Below are 21,400 nucleotides of genomic sequence, written 5' to 3' on the forward strand. Positions count from 1 at the left end.
GGTTTCTGGTTCAATTCCAATCTCTGATTTTGAGTCATTATAATGTATTGCCGCTTATCTACACTGAATTTGAAAACAGATTATTTGATTCCTGTTTCGTTTGGTTCCGGATCTGTATCTCGTAATTTGGGTTTCATTTTGCCACTGATAAAGGCCCTGTGTTCCCGATTGTCAGGCTCCCACAGTCAGTGTTCGGTCATTGATTAAGGCAAAACAAGCTATTTGCAGAGTGGGTAGCAAGTCGTGCAGTCTATTCTCAGTCTATTCTCAGTAGTATTTACAATTCTGATCATGATTAGAATAGTTCAATATATCTATCTTTTCATCTTGAAGTAAAACTTTAAACCCAATTTAATTAACTTGTATCTATCTATCTATCTATCTATCTATCAATGTATTTACTATTGCTATTGCTATATGCCATGGACTACTCATGTGCATTTTTGAAAGGTTTACTATACATTTAACGTCTGTTGTATGGCTCTGGTACCTATCTACCTATTGAAATTCCATACACTCATCTTCAGTGATGACTGGCAGTACTAGATGGACTCTTCTGCATTCATTTCAACAGTCTGACATCGTATGTGTTGTATGTCTATACAAAGAGTGCTGTTGTATCCCCCACTTGTGGATTAGGTGCCGGCTCCCCACCCTGCTGTGTCCTCTTACCGGTCTCGGGGTCCTGGAAGTCTGGCAGGGTGAGGTGCAGCCCGCTGGGTTTCCTGCTCAGAGGGGTGGAATCGTCCGCACTGCTCCCCTCGTCCCCTTCACTGAAACACACAGGGGTGAAAGAGTCTTTATCACACTTCTAATGTGAAAACACATCCTGGCTCTGTATGACTGACGTGTGCACATGCAAGCTGCCCCTTTTAAAAGCTTCTCACAGTAAAAACATAGCAAAGTATAATAAGGCATAGAGAAAGCATTGTTAAGCATAGGTAAGCATGGTAAAGTAGCAAAGGAGAAGCCATACTAATGGGGGATTTCCTCCATATAAAATGGGAAAACCCAGTGGGAAGCACGACGGGTGAAATTGAAATGGTGGAAATGACAAATGACTGCTTCCTAACGCAATTTGTCAAGGCACCGACTAGAGGGGAGGCATGCCTTGATTTAGTCTATTCAAATAACGAAGACAGAATAACTAAAACAGAGGTCAGAGAACCATTGGCAATTTTAGAAAGGCAAACTATGAAGGTATGAAAAAGAGACTAACAGAGGTAGATTGGAGTAAAATAGAGAAAACATCCACAGAAAAAGGATGGCTTTTTTTTAAAAATGTAGTACTAGAGGCGCAAAACAATTACATCCCAAAAGTAGACAAATCTAAATCTAAAACAAAATGGCCAAAATGGTTTAATAGATCAATTAAACAAAAATATTCAGAGAAAAAAAGGCACTTTACAGAGTGTTTAAAAGGGACCAAAAACAAAGTACACAGAAAGAGTACTTTGAACAGCAAACTCAAGTCAAAAAGGAAGTTAGAAAGGCCAAGAGAGAGATAGAAAAAAACATTGCTAGGGCTAAACCAATTCCAAAAAGTTTTTCCAATACTGTAACAGCCAGAGAACATTCAAAGAGTAGGTTAAATGTCTAAGAGACACAAATGTCAATATCATAGACAAAGAGAAAAAAAATAGCAAATTTATTAAATTATTACTTTTCACAAGTTTTTACAAAGGAGGATACGGACAACATGCCCTACATATCAACCTGTTCCTATCCTGTTTTAAATAACTTTAGCATAACCGAGGCAGAAATGTTAAAGGGACGAGGAGCTCTTAAAATAAACAAATCCCCTGGCCGGATGAGATCCTCCCAATAGTACTCAAAGAAATGAAAGAGGTTATTTACAAACCGCTAACCAAGATCATGCAACAGTCTCTTGTAACACCAGACTGGAGAATTGTAAACGTAATACCGATCCACAAAAAGGGAAACAAAACCCAAACAGGTAACTACAGACCAATAAGCCTGACTTCCATTATATGTAAACTTATGGAAACTTTAATAAGATCCAAAATGGAAAATTACCTATATGGTAACAGTATCCTGGGAGACAGTCAGCATGGTTTTAGGAGAGGGAGATCATGTCTAACTAACAAAGTCCTGCATAAAAGTTTAATTCTCAAACTGAACGCAGTAGGGATTCAAGGAAATGCATGCACATGGATTAGGGAGTGGTTAACATGTAGAAAACAGAAAGTACTGATTAGAGGAGAAACCTCAAAATGGAGCGAGGTAACCAGTGGTGTACCACAGGGATCAGTATTAGGTCCTCTGCTATTCCTAATCTACATTAATGATTTAGATTCTGGTATAGTAAGCAAACTTGTTAAATTTGCAGACGACACAAAAATAAGAGGAGTGGCAAACACTGATGCAGCAGCAAAGGTCATCCAAAATGATCTAGACAGCATTCAGAACTGGGCAGACACATGGCAAATGACATTTAATAGAGGAAAGTGGAAGGTAATGCACGCAGAGTACAAAGAAGAGTGACCGGAATTATCCCTGGTTTAAAAGGCATGTCATATGCAGACAGGCTCAAAGAATTGAATCTATTCAGTCTTGAACAAAGAAGACAACGAGGCGATCTGATTCAAACATTCAAAATTCTAAAAGGTATTGACAATGTCGACCCAGGGGACTTATTCGACCTGAAAAAAGAAACAAGGACCAGAGGTCACAAATGGAGATTAGATAAAGGGGCATTCAGAACATAAAATAGGAGGCACTTTTTTACACTGAGAATTGTGGGAATCTGGAACCAACTCCCCAGTAATGTTGTTGAAGCTGACACCCTGGGATCCTTCAAGAAGCTGCTTGATGAGATTCTGGGATCAATCAGCTACTAACAACCAAACGAGCAAGATGGGCCGAATGGTCTCCTCTTGTTTGTAAACTTTCTTATGTTCTTATGTTCTTATGTAAAGCATGTATGGTATGGTAAAGCACATTCAAATACATGGAAGGGCATGGGAAAAACAAGGGAAATTGCAAAATGACTGTGCAAATTCATCATAGTCTTTTATTAAGGGGTTGATAATCCTGAAAATGGTTTTAATGAAGAGAGCGCACAGTAGCCCCCACCTGGACTGCGAGGAGTGGAAGGAGTTTTGCCAGAGACGCAGCATTGCCCTGCAGGTCAGGAGAGCCTCTTCAGGGCCTTGCAGAACTGCTTCGATCTTCACCTTCGTGAACAGCAGGCTGGGGACAAAACAGCACACAAATCATGCTCAGCTCTACAGGTGTACATTCGGGGGGAGGGGGGGTATACTTTTTTTTTAATACAATACTGAAATATTTAACATTTGGGACTTTGGTATAAATGAAGTAACGTTATCCAAAAAGTTACACTAGAACTGTCTACAATTAGGTGTACAGCAGTTTTTATTTTATTTATTTGTATATCATTTTTCTTTATCATTGTTTAGATCGGCATTTCATTTAATTTTGAGTTGGTTATTTCTGGTTAATTGGGTGCTTTCAGAAAACACTCAAAAAAAACCTGTGCTAATTTGGAGATAAAATCCAACAGCACATGACAAGGGGAGTGAGGACAATGCCACTGCGGCTAATAAACGGCGGTGAAATGGATTTGAATACCTCAGGGACTGCCCCATTAGGGAACAGCTATTGTACTGTTGCAGCAGGATAACTTCTCATTATCAGACCCTGTATTATTACAGCACTCCCTCTAACTCTGTACAGCAGCTGCACTGTGCATTGCCTTCTAAAGCACTGGATGCCCATTAGACCCTTTCAGTTGCATTACGCGCCCCATCACTTTAACCAGCACAAGGCTTTTCTCTCACAAAGGTGGTTTGTGTGATCCAGCTGAACCATTGTGAAAAGATTGTACACAGCCCTTTCCATCCCAAGGGGCTGTACATAATGTACCTAACCCTGCCTCTCAGCCAGGTATCTCTTAACCCTCTAAGTGTGTTTGTTGTATGGAGATAAGCTGCTGTACTGTATTTATTTACCTGGACTCCAGTTCTATTGTTTCAAATGCAACAGTGTAGATCTGGCCATGGAAATACCATATTTTAAAACTGTTTACTCCAGTCTTTAATTAACTCCTTTTTTTTGAAAGAGGTACAATGTCTGTTTAATTTGACAAAGCTAGAAGCACATTGTCTTCAGCATTGTGTGAGCATGTCACATATCACAAGTAGTTCTTTATATACTGCTGTGGCCCTGCCACGAGACAAAAACACGTTTTTCAGTGACCAGCACAACATATGTCAGGCTGTTCCAATTTTGGCAAGCTCTAACCTGTTTTGTTAAGCGACTTGTCTGATTAATTTGTGATGAAATGAGCAGGGTCAGGAAAAGGCTAGTGTTAGGGAGACGGTGGATATATATTTTAAAATGTAGGCGTGACAAATGTTCCCTGTTGCTGGGGGATTATTCGCTAATAAACATAAGTTGATGTGACCTGGGCTGAATTGTAAAGAGACTGTTACTAAGCTCAGTAGCTGAATATATCAGGTTGTGTTTGCAAATAGCTCCACAGCACCAGATATAGAGCTCTTTGCTGGGTCAAGTCAGTGGAACAGGCAGTGTTGTTACAGATGCTGTCCTGTCCCCCATCGGTGGGATGATACGAGTTCAAAGCTCTAAAACCACGAATGCAGACGAGCCCGGCTCTTTTACACTGTGGATAAGACGCTCACTTGCAGTGCGCGGGGTCCACGGGTCACGCCCAGCCCACAAAACAAGTAGATGAACAAACCTTTAAATACATATACGAAAACACAGAACAAAAATAACAAGACCAACGCAGATCACAAAAAGGTTTTGCATTTATTAATGAACACATTTAATAAAGCAACGTTCAGTATTGTGCAGAAAGCATATGTGAACTTCACAAACAAAACCAAGCCAATGCACTTTACTAACTTCAGAGATAACTTTAAAAATAATAACCAAAAGGAAGCATGAAATTGTTCAGAGAATAGGTTATTGTCGTGAATATAATTGAAGATATCTCTTCAGGACACACTCGCAGACTGTGCAATGGGAGAGTTTGTGCTGAAGAACAGTATTTTTATTTTCCTTTGCTGCCACACTGCAACCTGATTTCTGTACAGATCAAGCACAGCAAAGACGCTAAGGTGAGTGCTTAACAAGAGCACTGTGCACAGAGCAAGATGGGAGCAATGGAATCAATTCCACTGCCGTCTCAGTCAAGGTTAAGGAACTCTGACTTGCAGGGAGCTGAACTAGTGCATTAAGAGCCGTTTCATTAATGTTAGCTATATGTCAACACACAAGAGCGTTAGATCACTGGGCTCTTTTCACAAAGAAAGAATGCTTTTTTTAAGTCTGCTTTATGAGTAATTGTGAACAGGCTGGCTGTCGGGGTGACCTCAGGCCAGAAAGGAACACATAGACAGGCAGTACTGGAAGGTGAAACTGAGATGCTGCACCGCTCAGTGCGTTTAATATACAAACAAATAAAAGAGTTAAACAAAAACAGCACACGGCACTTTGGGCCAAAATAAATAGACAAACAAAACGTACTAACACTAAACGAAACAGACGCTAACAAACAGGGGACGAACACTAAACAAACAAGTACCGTGCCGGTCCTCCAGCACGACGTAGCAATTGCTATAATTATTATTATTCATCCCGTTCTTTCTCCATGAACACACAACCCCAAGTGAGTGAAACACTGCATCCTTTATGCAGCTGTACCGAGACTGGATTACTAATCAATCATTCAATTTGGAATCTCTACATCTGCACGTGAACTAATTTGTGCACTTCCCCGTGCTCACATACAAATACCCCTTTTAATCTGCACGTGAAGTGATTGAGCCATCCTCGTGTCTAAATACAATTATATATTTTAAATCACTCGTGCAACACAGACCCATTTATATCCTGTGCACCAACATCTATATACCAACATTAACACACAAAATACACATAGGGGTGGAGCACACTGCCACGGTAATATAGTCTGACATTCCTGAAACTGGTCTAGACTGTAGTTGTTCTCCTTCACAGAAGTCTGGAAAAGTTTCAGGAATAACACACTTTATTTTATTCATAAATATAAACTTCTTTAAATAACTCATGAGGTAAAGCTTTTGAGCATTTGTGAGTATTGATGAAATGTAATTATACAGTAAGAATAACTGTAAGCAGTGGATTTTCATGTCAATAACGGTGCTACGGCATGTAATGGATCCCCACCTAGCACCTAATGAGTTAATAATACTGACTCCAGCATTAGACATGTACTTACTTCTCGACTAGAGGGCTGGCTCTTTAGTTGAATGGTAAGCTGTTCGTCTTTGAACCGTATGATTTGTGGTTCGGTTCCAGCCCTTTCACTTTCCATGCAATTCAATGGGCTGAGATGCAAATTCATTATAAGTATACAATCATCAAAGGGCTTTAAACATGAAAAAACCAACAGTTGGCATATCTGGTGCCTGTATTGTATTGTCTTATTCTAAATAGAGATCTAGTTTGACTGGAGAGACCATATACCACTGCCTGTCTATATTGCCTGTTTATATTAAACTAAGTGAATTACCAGCACCAGCAACAAACCCTGAGCTATCACTAAACGGTATTGATGCACATACCAGCGTCGCCTTAGGTAGGACATCTGCTAGTGTAGGACTGCTTTCATCTGGAAATGCTTCATTTGGAAGGGAAACAAATGATTCAGCAACAAGGGGGGGTCGGGTGTGTGCCTCATGAAACGTTAAAATCTTTATTTATTAAACAATCCCATTCACGATGTATCCCTCAGTGCACAGCCACAATGACGCGTGTAACCTCATCCAGCAATGCGGGGCTTGGAGCACAGGTGCCATCTGGGGAGCTGGATTATTCACTTTGTTGGGAGGCCAGTGGGAGACACAGGACTGAGTGTTGCGTTTCTGTCCAACACACCATTAATGTAATGAGGATTTTAATCAGCGCTGCGTTGCTGATAGTATTGTGACTGGAGCTGACTCGTTAAGCTACCTGTACTGTTAATCAATTAATCAATCAATCAATCAATAAATCAACCATTTTTAGAATGTGATATCAGGAGACTGCTTTTCAGGGGTGGGCCAAGCACAACCTTCTAGAAGTGTATGCAATGGTTATTAATGTAGTTTAATTACTATCGTTTTTCTGAAAGAAACATAAAAACATCAGTGTTTTAAAAGAAACAGGAGGTGGATATGTCTTTTTACATAACTATTTTTTCTTTGCAAGTAAAAAATGTCTTAATTGCAAGTAAGAGCTGGTATTTTATTAATTTTTTGCTTTACATTTTTATAAAGTTAAATTAGTTCAAATAAAAATTGTTACAAACACGATTTAAAATGATAGAACACAAACTGCAGTGATAAGCATTGCATTCAATGGACTAGAATCTCAAAGCTATTTTATTTTCAAATCATCAATACTGCAATTACAATTCTAATACAAAAACAGACAACAAATTTAGACTTCTTACAATCCGCTAAATTAAATCTTTGACTTGTTTATTTCTGCTTTGGTAACTTTAATGTGTGTGTCCTTCCTTTCTGAAAAAAAAAATGTGCTGCTGATGAAATAGCTATGCGGACGCAGACCAGTGACCATATCCTAAACACAGCGCACAACTGTCAGCATTGTCACATGAAAAACTATTATTAGTTCTCATCCTGTCACACGCTTCCATTACACTACCTTCCAAATAGCAAAACCTCTCATGACCCACAAACATCCCTACATTTATTCAACAGGACATTACTACTAATACAGCTACCACCACCACTACTACCGCTAACAACAGTAGAAATGTGAAACAATGGCATTTTAACTGATGTAAAATCCTCCTGCTTTTTGTTAACAGTGTGATTGATTTGTGCTACTGTGATATTCTCTCTACTTCTCTCCCTCTCCCTCTCCCAATTGGTGTCCCTGATAAGCTATGGAATCATGAATACCAACATACACATGAGTGGAACGTGTCACGATTTTTACAGCATTGATTTGAATGTATAGGCTCCACTGCTTATGAGTTGCACTTTGTACTTTCATTTTAAGTCGGTTTTAAATTTGTAGGCTGTAGGCTGGTGAGAATCTTGTTCAGATCACAAGCTGTCTAATTAAAGCACAAAGTGTTCTAACATTTTCACACATGAGTGAATATTGTTTCTATATCACTGATTACTGAGCGGAATTTGAAATTCTCACACACTGAGGTTTTCATGCAGATAGGTATATAAAGGATATAAATGATAAAGCTTGAGGTGTTCTATTAAATGTGTATGGCTGTAAAGTACTGTCATTTAAAAACAGTTCCAGTTGATGCCCATTATGCACTGTGCTCTAATGGTTAAAAACTGCTAAGAATGCTTCCACCAGTCATAGCACTGTCAGTAGTGTACAGTGTAGGGCCACTATGGGCTCCAGGAGTTTGCTTACAGTACTACTGTATTAGACACAGCATTATATTTCAGCTGAGCAGCGCACACATAACCCTGGTGTAAGGGGTTATTGTACTTTATTTTGGCAGTCAGGTGAACTCGCAGCAGCGAGTCTAGCTGGTAATAGAGTCCTGTCACACTGAAATAAATACACTCGCAGAAGGCTGTCCGCTAACAGTTCAAATTCCAAGAAACACATTGCAGGAAATGCCGATCATGACATCATGCTCATGTTCAGGGGCCCAGAATACATGTCGTTAATCATTTACCCCAGAAGAGCACAGCTGTGGTTCAACATAAGAGCACAAAAGGACCCAGAGTCAGAGCTTTACCCTCGCGCTGTCAAGGCTCATATATAAACTTGAAGTGAAGTGTGAAACATCAAGCATCTGCTTGTGCTAATTAAAATATGGTAATATCTTCAAAGCTGACCCTGTTCTTGGATTTGTACTAACTGTACCCTCAAGCAGATTTCAGACAGAATAATTGATTTACATCATGTGAATATACAAGGCAAATACCCTGGTAAGTCCTTATTACTGGAGGGTGTACTGTACAGTGAGTTCAATGCTTCAAAGCTCTCAGAGTTCAGGCTACTAAAAAAAACCTAGAGGTGAATCTAAATATGGCTGTGCTGACTGCCTCAAAGCGATAAGACATGAGCAATTCAAGCACTAGGGGGAATTGGGGAAAGACGCTGTAAAATATTGGATTGTGTCTTGCGTCTGTAGATAAATGTTATGATGATGTACACCAAGGGGACCAGCAACTGGAGTGAGAGAGTTGTATATCTCTGAGTTGTATAGCTCTGAGTTGTATATCTCTGAGTTGTACATCTCTGAGTTGTATAGCTCTGAGTTGTATAGCTCTGAGTTGTATAGCTCTGAGTTGTATAGCTCGGTGTGGAGAATAAGTGGGAGTTTGAATGATGTGCTCAGTGAACTATGTATTGAGGGTAAAGCTGTCAAGTGGAAATGACTGAGTGTATGAAAGATACCTTTAAAGACATGTAGAGGACAGACCTGCTGCAGGGACCCCTGCCTGTAGCAGTGGGGAGATCTGTAGAGGACAGACCCGCTGCAGGGACCCCTGCCTGTAGCAGTGGGGAGATCTGTAGAGGACAGACCCGCTGCAGGGACCCCTGCCTGTAGCAGTGAGGAGATCTGTAGAGGACAGACCCACTGCAGGGACCCCTGCCTGTAGCAGTGAGGAGATCTGTAGAGGACAGACCCGCTGCAGGGACCCCTGCCTGTAGCAGTGGGGAGGTGAAGCTGAATGCCACATTATACTATTAGAATTCAGCTCACATCACAGTGCATCTGAACAGCCTCAGGCACTGCTCTGAGTCAAGCATACAGACTGACAAACCACACTGAACAGTGACCAGTCTGCTAAACAGGTCAGCTGGGTGATGGTGGCTTTGTACTGAGAACTCCCTCCTCTGGGTCCTGGATCCTGTAGATATTAATCAAATCTGAGATACCATATTTGGTCTATGTGGTATTTCATAAATCTAGGCAAATGCATGCAGCTGAGTTCAGAAGCCAGCATAGTGGAAATGGTATGCAAGCTGTGTTTAACTGAAGGATCCTGGAGATTTCACAATGAACCAGATTTTCCAGCTTTTTGCCCCCTTTGTGTGCTTTCACCCTCAAGCAAACCCCAGCTGCATTTCGCAGGCTGGCCTCATATTCCCTCTTTGAAAAGGAATCACATTTGTGTTGTGTGTATTTAGCAATATTTAGCTATGCCGCAATTATATAAATGACATAGGTGCATGTTTAAAAGGCAATTTAATAAATGACTTTGTTCTTGTGTTTGACATCCTCCTGTTAACCTTGTGATGCGAGACTGCTGGCTGTGCTTTCCACAAACTGAGCGCTAACAATCCAGGATGAGGCAGTAATTACAGTATTATGGGAATAACCTACAATTTTCTAATTTTTCCTATAATGCTCGTCAATAAGATGGTGAGGGAAACCGTGTGGGTTGGGGTAATAAAACCAAACATTACAACATGACCTTATCATGCTTAGTTACTGTGATTTATTGCCTGGTTTTATAAATGAATTATAAAAATGGATGTATAATATATATTGCAAAAGTATTCAGACCCCTGACCAATTCTCTCATATTACTGAATTACAAATGGTACATTGAAATTTCGTTCTGTTTGATATTTTATTTTAAAACACTGAAACTCAAAATCAATTATTGTAAGGTGACATTGGTTTTATGTTGGGAAATATTTTTAAGAAAAATAAAAACTGAAATATCTTGGTCAGGGGTCTGAATACTTTTGCAAGGCACTGTATATATATATATATATATATATATATATATATATATAAAGAGAGAGAGAGAGAGAGAGAGAGAGAGAGAGAGAGAGAGAGAGAGAGAGAGAGAGAGAGAAATAGAGAGAGAGAGAGAGAGAGAGAGAGAGAGAGAGAGAGAAAGAGAGAGAGATGGGCTTCAGTGAGTAACAGGAAAATAATTTCATCAAGGGTTTCTGTGATGTCATAAATTACGAGACCAAAGTCGAGTAATTTATAAACTGTCACAGAAACCTGAGATGGAATTGTTTTCCTGTAACTCACTGAAGAGGCCCATCTATTATTTTTTTATAATACATGGATACCCTTGTGATGCTAGTATTAAAGAAGACGAGGTTCAGCAGTACAGTTTTTTTTTTAAAACGTAGTGTTTCAGTGCTGTACAGACGTTCTATGTCGTTATCCGTTTCTCCAGTTTCTCTGAGATACGAATGTACCAGCTTTACATCTTTTTTTTTTTTTTTTAACCAGGAGCTGGGTGAGACCGCAGCAGGAGGTGGATGCTTCCTTCCCGCAAGGATATTGTTATTGTAAATACATGTAAATGGTGGTGATCCGGACTGTGGGGGACAGAGGTCCACTTCCTGTCAGTCACCTCGCTGCCCTGCCGAACCCGAGTCAGCAATTCTGAACTACTGCACAGCCCTTAGCTGACTGTTTGACTGCTTGACTGCCTGACTGTCTGACCTCCTGACTGTCTGACTGCTTGACTGCCTGACCTCCTGATTGCCTGACTGTCTGACCTCCTGACTGTCTGACCTCCAGAGTGTCTGACTGCTTGACTGCCTGACCTCCTGATTGCCTGACTGTCTGACCTCCTGACTGTCTGACCTCCTGACTGTCTGACCGCTTCACTGCCTGACCTCCTGATTGCCTGACTGTCTGACCTCCAGAGTGTCTGACTGCTTGACTGCCTGACCTCCTGATTGCCTGACTGTCTGACCTCCTGACTGTCTGACAGCTTGACTGTCTGACCTCTTGACTGCCTGACTGTCTGACCTCTTGACTGCCTGACTGTCTGACCGCTTGACTGTCTGACCTCCTGACTGCCTGACTATAAAAGAGTAGCAGTCTTACAGTGAAGAGTGCTCTACAATTTTCATTCCCCCTGGACTCAATAAAACTAAATCTTAAAGAGTAAGGAGCGAGGTTTCGAAAAATATAGCGTTCCGCGTCCCCACATGTTGCTACAGCTGTTTAAATAATGTACCTGTCATTTTTCTTTTCATTGTTAACATCCTGGCAACTTTTTACACTTATAACTTTAATGATTGTTTCAAAGCTCTTTCCGAAATGTCAGCTCTAGTGCACTGATAGTTTCAGGATTATTGCCCACCTTGTCAAACAGGTAGCACAGCAATACCGATCCATGATGAGGTACAGAACAGAAAAGGATGAGTGTCTTATAAGGTACAATATAAATCTAGGAAACAAAGCAAGTTGAAAGGAGTGTAATACAAAGTATCAGAACTACAGAAGTTGAAGCCCAGTGCTTTTGTTTTTTGTTGAACAACACAAAGATCTCCCTGACAAAAGCTCCTTTATTCTTCGGTGGCAGCTCCACCGGCAGCTAACAGCTCCCAGGATGGCCACTGTACAGCAATTCATACGGAAAATACACACTGTAATAAAACAGATAATGTTTCCCCATAAAGCTTTATATCCCAAGCTGTCTTCAGTGGGTTGGACTACAGCTTAATTGCTTTTAGACATATAGGTTCCGGAGGAGAAGCTTGGAATTGAAGACTGGATTAGGGACGATGTTATAAGAAGTCTTGTTTTTAATATAATTTTGAGGAGTAGCTGTGTACGTTTCTTTGCAGTCACTTGACTCAGTGTTAGAGTACAGCTGAGAGGCACCTGTGTCCTGCATCAACTAACTAATCAAACACAGAGCCACCAAACCAACTAACTAATCAAACACAGAGCCACCGAACCAACTAACTAATCAAACACAGAGCCACCAACCACAGCACACCTGGCGCACAGCAGCACCAGCAGCCAGGGCTGGGAGTGCTGCACTGCAGTAGACTACTGGAATGGTAATTAGTGGAGCTCTGCACAACACTTGACATTGCATCACAGACTTGAGGACAACAGTACTCTTAAGACATGATCAAAGACTTAAAGCTATGTCTCCATCACAAAGAGCTTTAAAACTTCTCTTGTTTCAGCTATTACAGATAGTTTAAAGCTAACTATTTTAGGATTTTCAAGATTTTTGAAGAATGCAGTCTGCAGTTAGAATGTGTAATCCTGCCACTAACCTCTAAACCCTAACACCTAATATATTTTGATCTACTTTGAATGGTGCTCCATATTTAGAAATATATTATACAACATATTCAGATATTCAGATAATCCTGGATTACTTTGCCTAATTTAACATCGACTAGTCCAGGATTAGTGCTAATTGGGATCTGTGAAACTAGCCATAAAATATGTTGCAAATTGTTGCATTTAATAAATTGAAATATATTTGAAATATTTTTGCATTTATTTTTTCTTCCAGTGGAATAACTGCACTAAGTCCAAAAACTGCTTCTCTTGAGGGATACCAGATTCTAATTTAATGTTAACCTCAAAAAAACCAAACCAGAATCATTTCACTTGTGACCTAAGCTGGATTCAAACGTAGCCTCCAGAGGAAAAAGACACGAGTTGCTAATGAATTAGACGCTGAACTTTTCTGATATTAATAGGTGCCACCCCTACTGGGTTGGGGTCTGATCTGGACCATTTAGGTTTGCAAGATGAAAAACAGATTATCCATAGTATCCATTATAGATTCTCAAGAATGAGTTTGTAAAATGGAAATGTAGTACTGTGTGCACTCTCGACATGGATTGCTACGAAATGGTGAGTTTGTAAATCTGAAATCAATCCCAAACCCCCTCACTTCAGTAATTCAGCTTTTAGTCTTTTTCCTAAGCAGTTCTGTTAGATCAGCTATGTTTCCATCAGCCGCTGGGATTGACTTGACAGCTTTTTGAAATTGGGCTCGCTCACTTCCAACAGCAGCTGATCAAGATCAGATTCAACTGGGACTCCCTCAGCCCAAGTTTGCATTGCGGGCCGACAGAACTCCATCTCTCCAACTCGCGCTGAGCGTCCAATGAGTCCAATGACAAGGACACGATGGGAGGGTTTTAAATCCCAGACTAAACATAAAGGCTGTGAATATATTACACTGTCAAAGAAATATTGCAGGTTGGTGAATTCATTTGTAAACAGCAATTATAGAAAAGCATGCTGCTTTCGTGTGAGCTTTGACTTTTTCGTAATGTCTGGTTGCAGATTTGCAGACTGCAGATGGAAACGGATACAGCCCCGGGTTGGTATTAGATCGAGATGAGGTTGAGTTTTACAGACTAGTTTCAAGGTGCAGATGGAAATGTAACATCAGTAAGCAGACACAACACACATACTGTAGAATACTTAACAGGTGAAAAAATGTAATATTATAAAAATGTAGCTGAATGCGATGCACTACTGATCTTCCTGCCCCAGGGCAAAGTCAGACATCAGTCCTGACAACAGTCATTTCTGAATAGAAAAGCAATCCACTCTGAAAAGGCACCAGTGTGTTTTCTTGGCAGAGACACTCGACAGGCCTCCGTTTAGACATGCCAGCTCCCAGGCTCTGCCCTTTGATGCTGACGGTCTGCTGATTCGACAGAGCGGCTGAAGCTGACAGGCCTCCGTCCGGCTCTCAGGCTCTGCTCTTTGATGCTGACGGTCTGCTGATTCGACAGAGCGGCTGAAGCTGACAGGCCTCCGTCCGGCTCTCAGGCTCTGCCCTTTGATGCTGACGGTCTGCTGATTCGACAGAGCGGCTGAAGCTGACAGGCCTCCGTCCGGCTCCCAGGCTCTGCCCTTTGATGCTGACGGTCTGCTGATTCGACAGAGCGGCTGAAGCTGACAGGCCTCCGTCCGGCTCTCAGGCTCTGCCCTTTGATGCTGACGGTCTGCTGATTCGACAGAGCGGCTGAAGCTGACAGGCCTCCGTCCGGCTCTCAGGCTCTGCCCTTTGGTGCTGACGGTCTGCTGATTCGACAGAGCGGCTGAAGCTGACAGGCCTCCGTCCGGTTCTCAGGCTCTGCTCTTTGATGCTGACGGTCTGCTGATTCGACAGAGCGGCTGAAGCTGACAGGCCTCCGTCCGGCTCTCAGGCTCTGCTCTTTGATGCTGATGGTCTGCTGATTCGACAGAGCGGCTGAAGCTGACAGGCCTCCGTCCGGCTCTCAGGCTCTGCTCTTTGATGCTGACGGTCTGCTGATTCGACAGAGCGGCTGAAGCTGACAGGCCTCCGTCCGGCTCTCAGGCTCTGCTCTTTGATGCTGACGGTCTGCTGATTCGACAGAGCGGCTGAAGTTGACATGCCTCCATTTAGACATGCTGGCTCTCCGGCTCTGCTCTTTGATTCTGACGGTCTGCTGATTCAACAGAGCGGTTGAAGGAACTGCTCTGATGTCAAAGGGCACCGGGCACATCTGGCACATGGCAGCGTGATGTGGTTACGCTAACCTTTGCGCGTGTGTGTGTGAGAGAGCCATCAAGAGGGAGTGAAACCACTGATCTGCTAAGAGAAGCAGGGGACTGTATGCATTTTTAAAGTTAGGCTTAGTTTACTTTTATTATTTGATATATTTTTGCTGGTTTTGATTTAGCTTTGAAACAAGTCTTTTTTTTTTTCATGCAGCAGCAAAATATTCCATGCAGTTTTTCAAACTTACTCATCACTGGATTTTATAAGACAAGCACTTATGTCTACACAGAATCACCTACTGTTAAATTGTATAAGTGTATCTCAAAATCTTCCTCTTGTTCCCTAAATTGCAGGGTTTAAGGTGATTCATTGAAACACAGTGTCCTACAATCCTGTTTCGAGCCAATTTTATGCTAAAATATAGCAATTCCTGGGAGTCTACATTCCTCCGTAGTTTCATCTTCTGTATACTAATTTCAGCGAGTGTCTTAACCACCGTACGACAGGGTCAAGTGTTTTTTATTTTCCAAGCTCACATCCCACCTCCTCGTCTTACATGAATTCAAAATTCAGCGCTATCTGTAATAGCAGTGCATCACACAATGCTGCCTGTTACAATCTTTAGACAGGCTTAAAAAAAACATAACAACCTATGTCTTTTTCAACCTACGTTGTTTTGTGCTGCTTTGTTTAGGCTAAGATACTGCACCTAAATTCTGTACGCTGGAAGACAAAAGCTAGACACTTGGTCCTCCATATGGCCAATGTGTCTCTCGCTCATTAACTGTGCCCAAGTAAAGTCCCTGGTGTGAAGTCACTGCTGCACCAGGGAGAGGCTGTGGTTGAAATGTCAACAGGAAAATGAAGCCTCCAGCAGTGACAGACGTGTGTATTTTATTTAATTACGTTCCAATTAACATTATAAAAGCATGCATGCTAAGCTAGGCTTGCTCCATATTTGTCAATGATGACATGCAATTGCAGTTTGACAGCTTTAGTACTTGCAAAATGCAATTGTTACATACATTATACTGGTATTTCTATATTATTATTTACCTTGCTTTTTATCTATCTATCTATCTGTCTATCAATTAATGTATTATTGCTAACTGCCATGGACGACTCAAGTGCGTCTGTGAAAGTTTTACTATACATTTAGCGTCTGTTTTATGGCCCCTGTTCCTGTACTAAAAGGCACCATCACTCAAGCCTATTCTACAGGGTGCACTAAGTACATTGTGGAGCACTTCACAAGCCCACAGTGAACACTCTCATGGTCCTCAAATGCCTTTTACACAGTATATGTGTTTTACGGCTAGTTTAGCAATTGTTTTTTTTCTTACGACTTCCAGCTAAAGCAATAGAGAGAGGGCTACACAAGGAAAGACTCTGTGGTTAGATTCCAGCGTCTTCTCTGAGGGACCCCCATATACTGACTGGCAAGTGTGCCATTTGTATGTAACAATATAGCCTATGGGACTAGGAGGCACAGCCTTGCAGGCTTTTAATCCACCTGCCGTACGTGGTTTCCCCCTTTAGAATCCTAACTTCTGAATTATCTTATTTTCTTTATTATTCTGAATGGCACTTTCTTTTTTTATACATGAATAGGATACTGCATCCTCTCCCCCTCTCCTCTCTCCTCCCCTCTCATCCCCCTCTCCTCTCCTCCCCCTCTCCTCTCTTCTCTTTCCTCTCTCCTCCCTCTCTCCTCTCCTCTCTCCTTTCCTCCCCCTCTCCTCATCTCTCCTCTCTTCTCTCCCCTCTTATCTCTCCTCTCCCCTCTCCTCATCTCTCCTCTCTTCTCCTCTCTCCTCTTGTCTCTCCTCTCCCCTCTCCTCCCCTCTCATCCCCCTCTCCTCTCCTCCCCCTCTCCTCTCTTCTCTTTCCTCTCTCCTCCCTCTCTCCTCTCCTCCCCCTCTCCTCATCTCTCCTCTCTTCTCTCCCCTCTCCCCCTCTCCTCATCTCTCCTCTCTTCTCTCCCCTCTTATCTCTCCTCTCCCCCTCTCCTCTCTTCTCCCCCTCTCCGTTCTCCTCTTATCTCTCCTCTCCTCTTTTAAATTACTGAGCAGTATCTTCCTCCAATGACCCAGTTTAATGTAATATGTCCTCCCTGTTTTGCAGCCTGATTACATTTTTAGTTTAAACAGCTCTGTAAGAAGATGTGCTGACAGCTTGCTACGCCCCCACGTGCTGCGCTGAGCTGGAATCAGAGAGGTCTGGAGGAAGGGAAACTGCAGAGGGCTGTTGGAAATGAAGCTAACAAGCAATCCGGCTCTTTATTGCTCGCCTGTCAAAGCCCTGAGTGTGCCCCCCCTTCAACAGAGACACAGCTCACAACACTCTACACTCCATTGAACATGAAACACTCATCTTTTACTTTTATTCTTAACACATTTTCCTGAATGTGCCCTGTTGGAAGTTATATGTACTGTTCAATGCAGCTCTAAAAACCGAATTTCAATTATCATATCTCTTCCCCTGAGGATATGACTTACAAAATCATACTCTTCTTCCTACGCGTATATTTGCTCATTTAAATACAAAAACATATGGCGCGCACAAATGGTTCAGAGTAAAAGCTCAGCTGTAATTGTGTTTGAGCGTCCAGAACAAAGAAACAAAATTAACCTTTTATTATAAGTACAAAAATACACAACTAGAAATTGGGACATACCATTGCGTTTGGTTTCATATTAAGATCTACAACTGAATAAGAAAGAAAGAAAGAAAGAAAGAAAGAAAGAAAGAAAGAAAGAAAGAAAGAAAGAAAGGAAGAAATTGTATTTTTTTTTAATATAGAGTGACCAATTATTATTTTTTATTTATTTTCCCCCAATTTGAAATGTCCAATTATGTTTCTTCTCACCGCAGCGAGTCCCCACACAGCAAGGACGTTCTCACAAGCCTAAAGCCACAATCGCTTTGAAACCGAGCAATCCAGAGCAGAAGTGGGCGGGCTACCGATCCCGGAAGACAGAGATCAGCCCTGCTTCTTAATATGCTCGGCGTCTGGCCAGTAGGGTTCGCTGTTGCGCGATGAGGAGAATAAGTCCCTTATGTTTTCCCAGCCCCACCCCAGGGAGCGTTAGAGCCAATGTGACCCCCCCCCTCGGGGTCCCCAGCAAAGTTCAGCCTGTTTGCACAGCCTGGACACGAACTAGCGCCATCCAAGCAGTGTGACTCATCTATTCTTTTAATACGGAACTAGTTAAAGCAGAATTACAACTGAAATGTCAATAAATATAAAATATACATGCAAGGATTTATTTAAATACTATATATATATATTATTATTTCATTAGTTATTTATATATCTATTTATATATTTTTTGTTTATAGCAGTCAAGTTGTTTATAGACCAAGACAGGAAGTCCATCGCACAAGAAGAAAAGGAAAAAGAAGAAAATAAAAAAAATCTTGCAGGCCCCGAGGCACAATATGTTCTGAAAGCAAGACCTCCCTGTTACCAAGGTTACAGGGACACCAGACAGACTGACAGCTCTGATTAGGTGGGATCTTCTTTTACAAAGGAGAACCCTTAATTGGGTGACCACAGTCAGGGTCTCCAGGGGAAATGAGAAGAAGCTCTGGTTTTGCAAAGAAACCCATCAATGCAGAATCTTTGATAATCCATCAAGCATGTTATCAACCCCCAGGCATCTCAGTGAAAACACATCTTTATTCACATCACAAAAAAATAGTGATTCCTCCAACAAGGTCTTTCTACAGTATTCTACAAAACGCTAAGCAGAGACTAACTCTTGCTTCCACTCGATAACGCTTAATACAGATTTATTATGAATATGTCAATATTACCCAGGGCCAAGATTACGACTAGAAACTCATTGTTAACAAAGCAGCAGCATATACAGTACTCATTGGAACCATTGCGTGATCCTCAGTCCTATACTATTTCATACTGATATTTTTCATAATACTGTCAGAAAAATCTCCGGCTCCCATGCACTCGTACACACACACACACACACACACAAACACACAAGCACAACACACATTAGTGCACATGTCAAAGCAGCAGCCTGCCGTGCGAATGGCTTTTCAGGGGGTTCTCTTCAGTGCTTTAATGATCTGATCAGACATGGATCTTAACACTGATATCCTTTACCTTGTTACCAATCCTGTCTGTGTTCAATACAACAGAAATACAAGGGACAGAGATTCTCAATGGACTGGCTTTATCCAGAACGTTTAAATAATCAATCAATCGTAATTATAATACAAGATCCAATAGCATTTCAAAGAGACAGCAGAAACGGTAACAATAAAATAAAATAAATGAGTGACGATAAAAGTCAGTGAATGCAGGTGTCTTCATATACTCTATCAAACTGAGACTATGGAAGACAGTGACTTGTCCTAATCGGCGTAACATATCGCCTGTGATGCCTGACTAATGGGACTCCCTGAATATTCAACACATGGGCTGATGTGAGACAACTCAACCCACGGGAGCTAACATGGGAACATGTATTTCGTAATGGGAGTGGTGGTCTTCAAACAAACCTGAGCATGTTGGACAGTGCACAGGCATCCACGGTGCTACTATCCAGCTGAAGAGCATTTTAATCAGCCCCTTTACTCTGAAAACCATGGGAACAACACTGATACACGACTGACTCCTGGATTGTGCTTGGGTTCACACAGCTCTGCTTCACACAGGCATGAAACCAGGGACCTTTGTGTCAATAATACACAGCCGACCGGTCAACGCATCACATATAATGCACTATGCAAAGTTTGTCGTCACTACTGATGTCTATGTAGTGGCTTTATGTTGCCAGGTGGGCTTAGTTGTTTTGGCCACAATGGTTATAAATAAGGCTGGGATGATGCCTAATTTTTCACCATCGATATATCGTTCTCCAAAAAAGCAGATGCATCGATTAATCAATGCTATGAAAGGGTAAAAAAAGAGTAAAATACATGTGGAGCTCGGTTGGGCTGCTGCTCAATTACAAACGTTGCCATTGTCTTGCTCTGTAGATGCTTACTTGAATAACTAGCCAGTGCTGTTTATCCTTGTAGCAAGACTCCTGTGGTGCTCCATGGCTACTACTATGGCTACTTCACTTAGCCTCTCACAGGTTATATGATAAAGTGATACCGATACAGAAGAAAAGAGTTCCCAAATACTGCAGAATTACAGCCAAACTCAAAATTGTTGCATATGTTCAAACTGTCCTGCAGTGCTGGTAAAGAAACTGACAGCAGTCTGAACAGACTCTTTAAAGCTTTGTGAATTGGGGCCCGATATTCAAATGATAAAGAGCTTTCTTGTTCTTGTAATTCCTCACCATTAAGGCTATTCTACTTGTACATTACTATCTCGGGGCTGCTGCACAGTACATTAGAACATGCCTCAGCCGCCAACCTAATTAAACCCAGTGGAATTACCTTTATTGCATCCTAAGCATTAGAACAAAAAGCCTACTCTTGGGCTCCCAAGGCCCTTGTTCTAATGAGCATGGAGCAACTCCTAATATATCTAACAAACAGATGCCAGTATGGGGGTAGCAATGAATAAACTAACAAGGGCTAATTTGCAATTCTCAGGTCCAGGAGGATCCTGCTCATAGTGATTTTTTTCGACAGCACTCACAAATGAAAAGAATTGCTCCTGGCAGCTCCAGACAGCTTGTGTTACCAAGTCCGCTCTCCTACCATATTATTATCACATGTCATTGCAAACCCCCAGCGGTAACTCAGAAATCCCTGCAGGTTCCTGAATAGCCAGTGTCTGCAACGGCGACTGAAACCACAAAGGCTTTTTCCACGGAAGCGCTGCCAGTGCCACTGCTGCTGCTCTGCAGCAAACCATTATAAAACCCAGCCGCAGTGCTGTAGAGACAAGGAGTCCTATCCTGGCGTTCTGTACCAACCTGCTTTTCAACTGCAGTGCCTCTAACCATGGAATTCAGTGCTACCGCAGCAGTGTGGAGTAGTGGTTAGGGCTCTGGACTCTTGACCGGAGGGTCATGGGTTCAATCCCCGGTCGGGGACACTGCTGTTGTACCCTTGAGCAAGGTATTACCTAGATTGTTCCAGTAAAAAACCCAACTGTATAAATGGGTAATTGTATGTAAAAATAATGTGTTATCTTGTGACAATTGTAA

At 41.7% G+C, this 21,400-nt stretch overlaps 1 protein-coding gene across 1 annotated transcript in view; it reads right to left on the bottom strand.

Moving 5' to 3' along the window:
* LOC117402476 (tetratricopeptide repeat protein 7A-like) overlaps positions 1 to 21,400 on the bottom strand; it is a 110,965-nt gene that overhangs the window by 50,717 nt on the left and 38,848 nt on the right. Inside the window, exons 16-17 of the mRNA XM_034003664.3 lie at positions 3,097 to 3,213; positions 673 to 773 (exon numbers count right to left, since the gene is read on the bottom strand). Of these exons, the coding sequence (XP_033859555.3) occupies positions 673 to 773; positions 3,097 to 3,213 (218 nt within the window). The remainder of the gene's footprint in view (positions 1 to 672; positions 774 to 3,096; positions 3,214 to 21,400) is intronic.

This window comes from Acipenser ruthenus, chromosome 5, assembly GCF_902713425.1.
Source record: "Acipenser ruthenus chromosome 5, fAciRut3.2 maternal haplotype, whole genome shotgun sequence".
In the NCBI taxonomy this organism is placed as follows: domain Eukaryota; kingdom Metazoa; phylum Chordata; class Actinopteri; order Acipenseriformes; family Acipenseridae; genus Acipenser; species Acipenser ruthenus.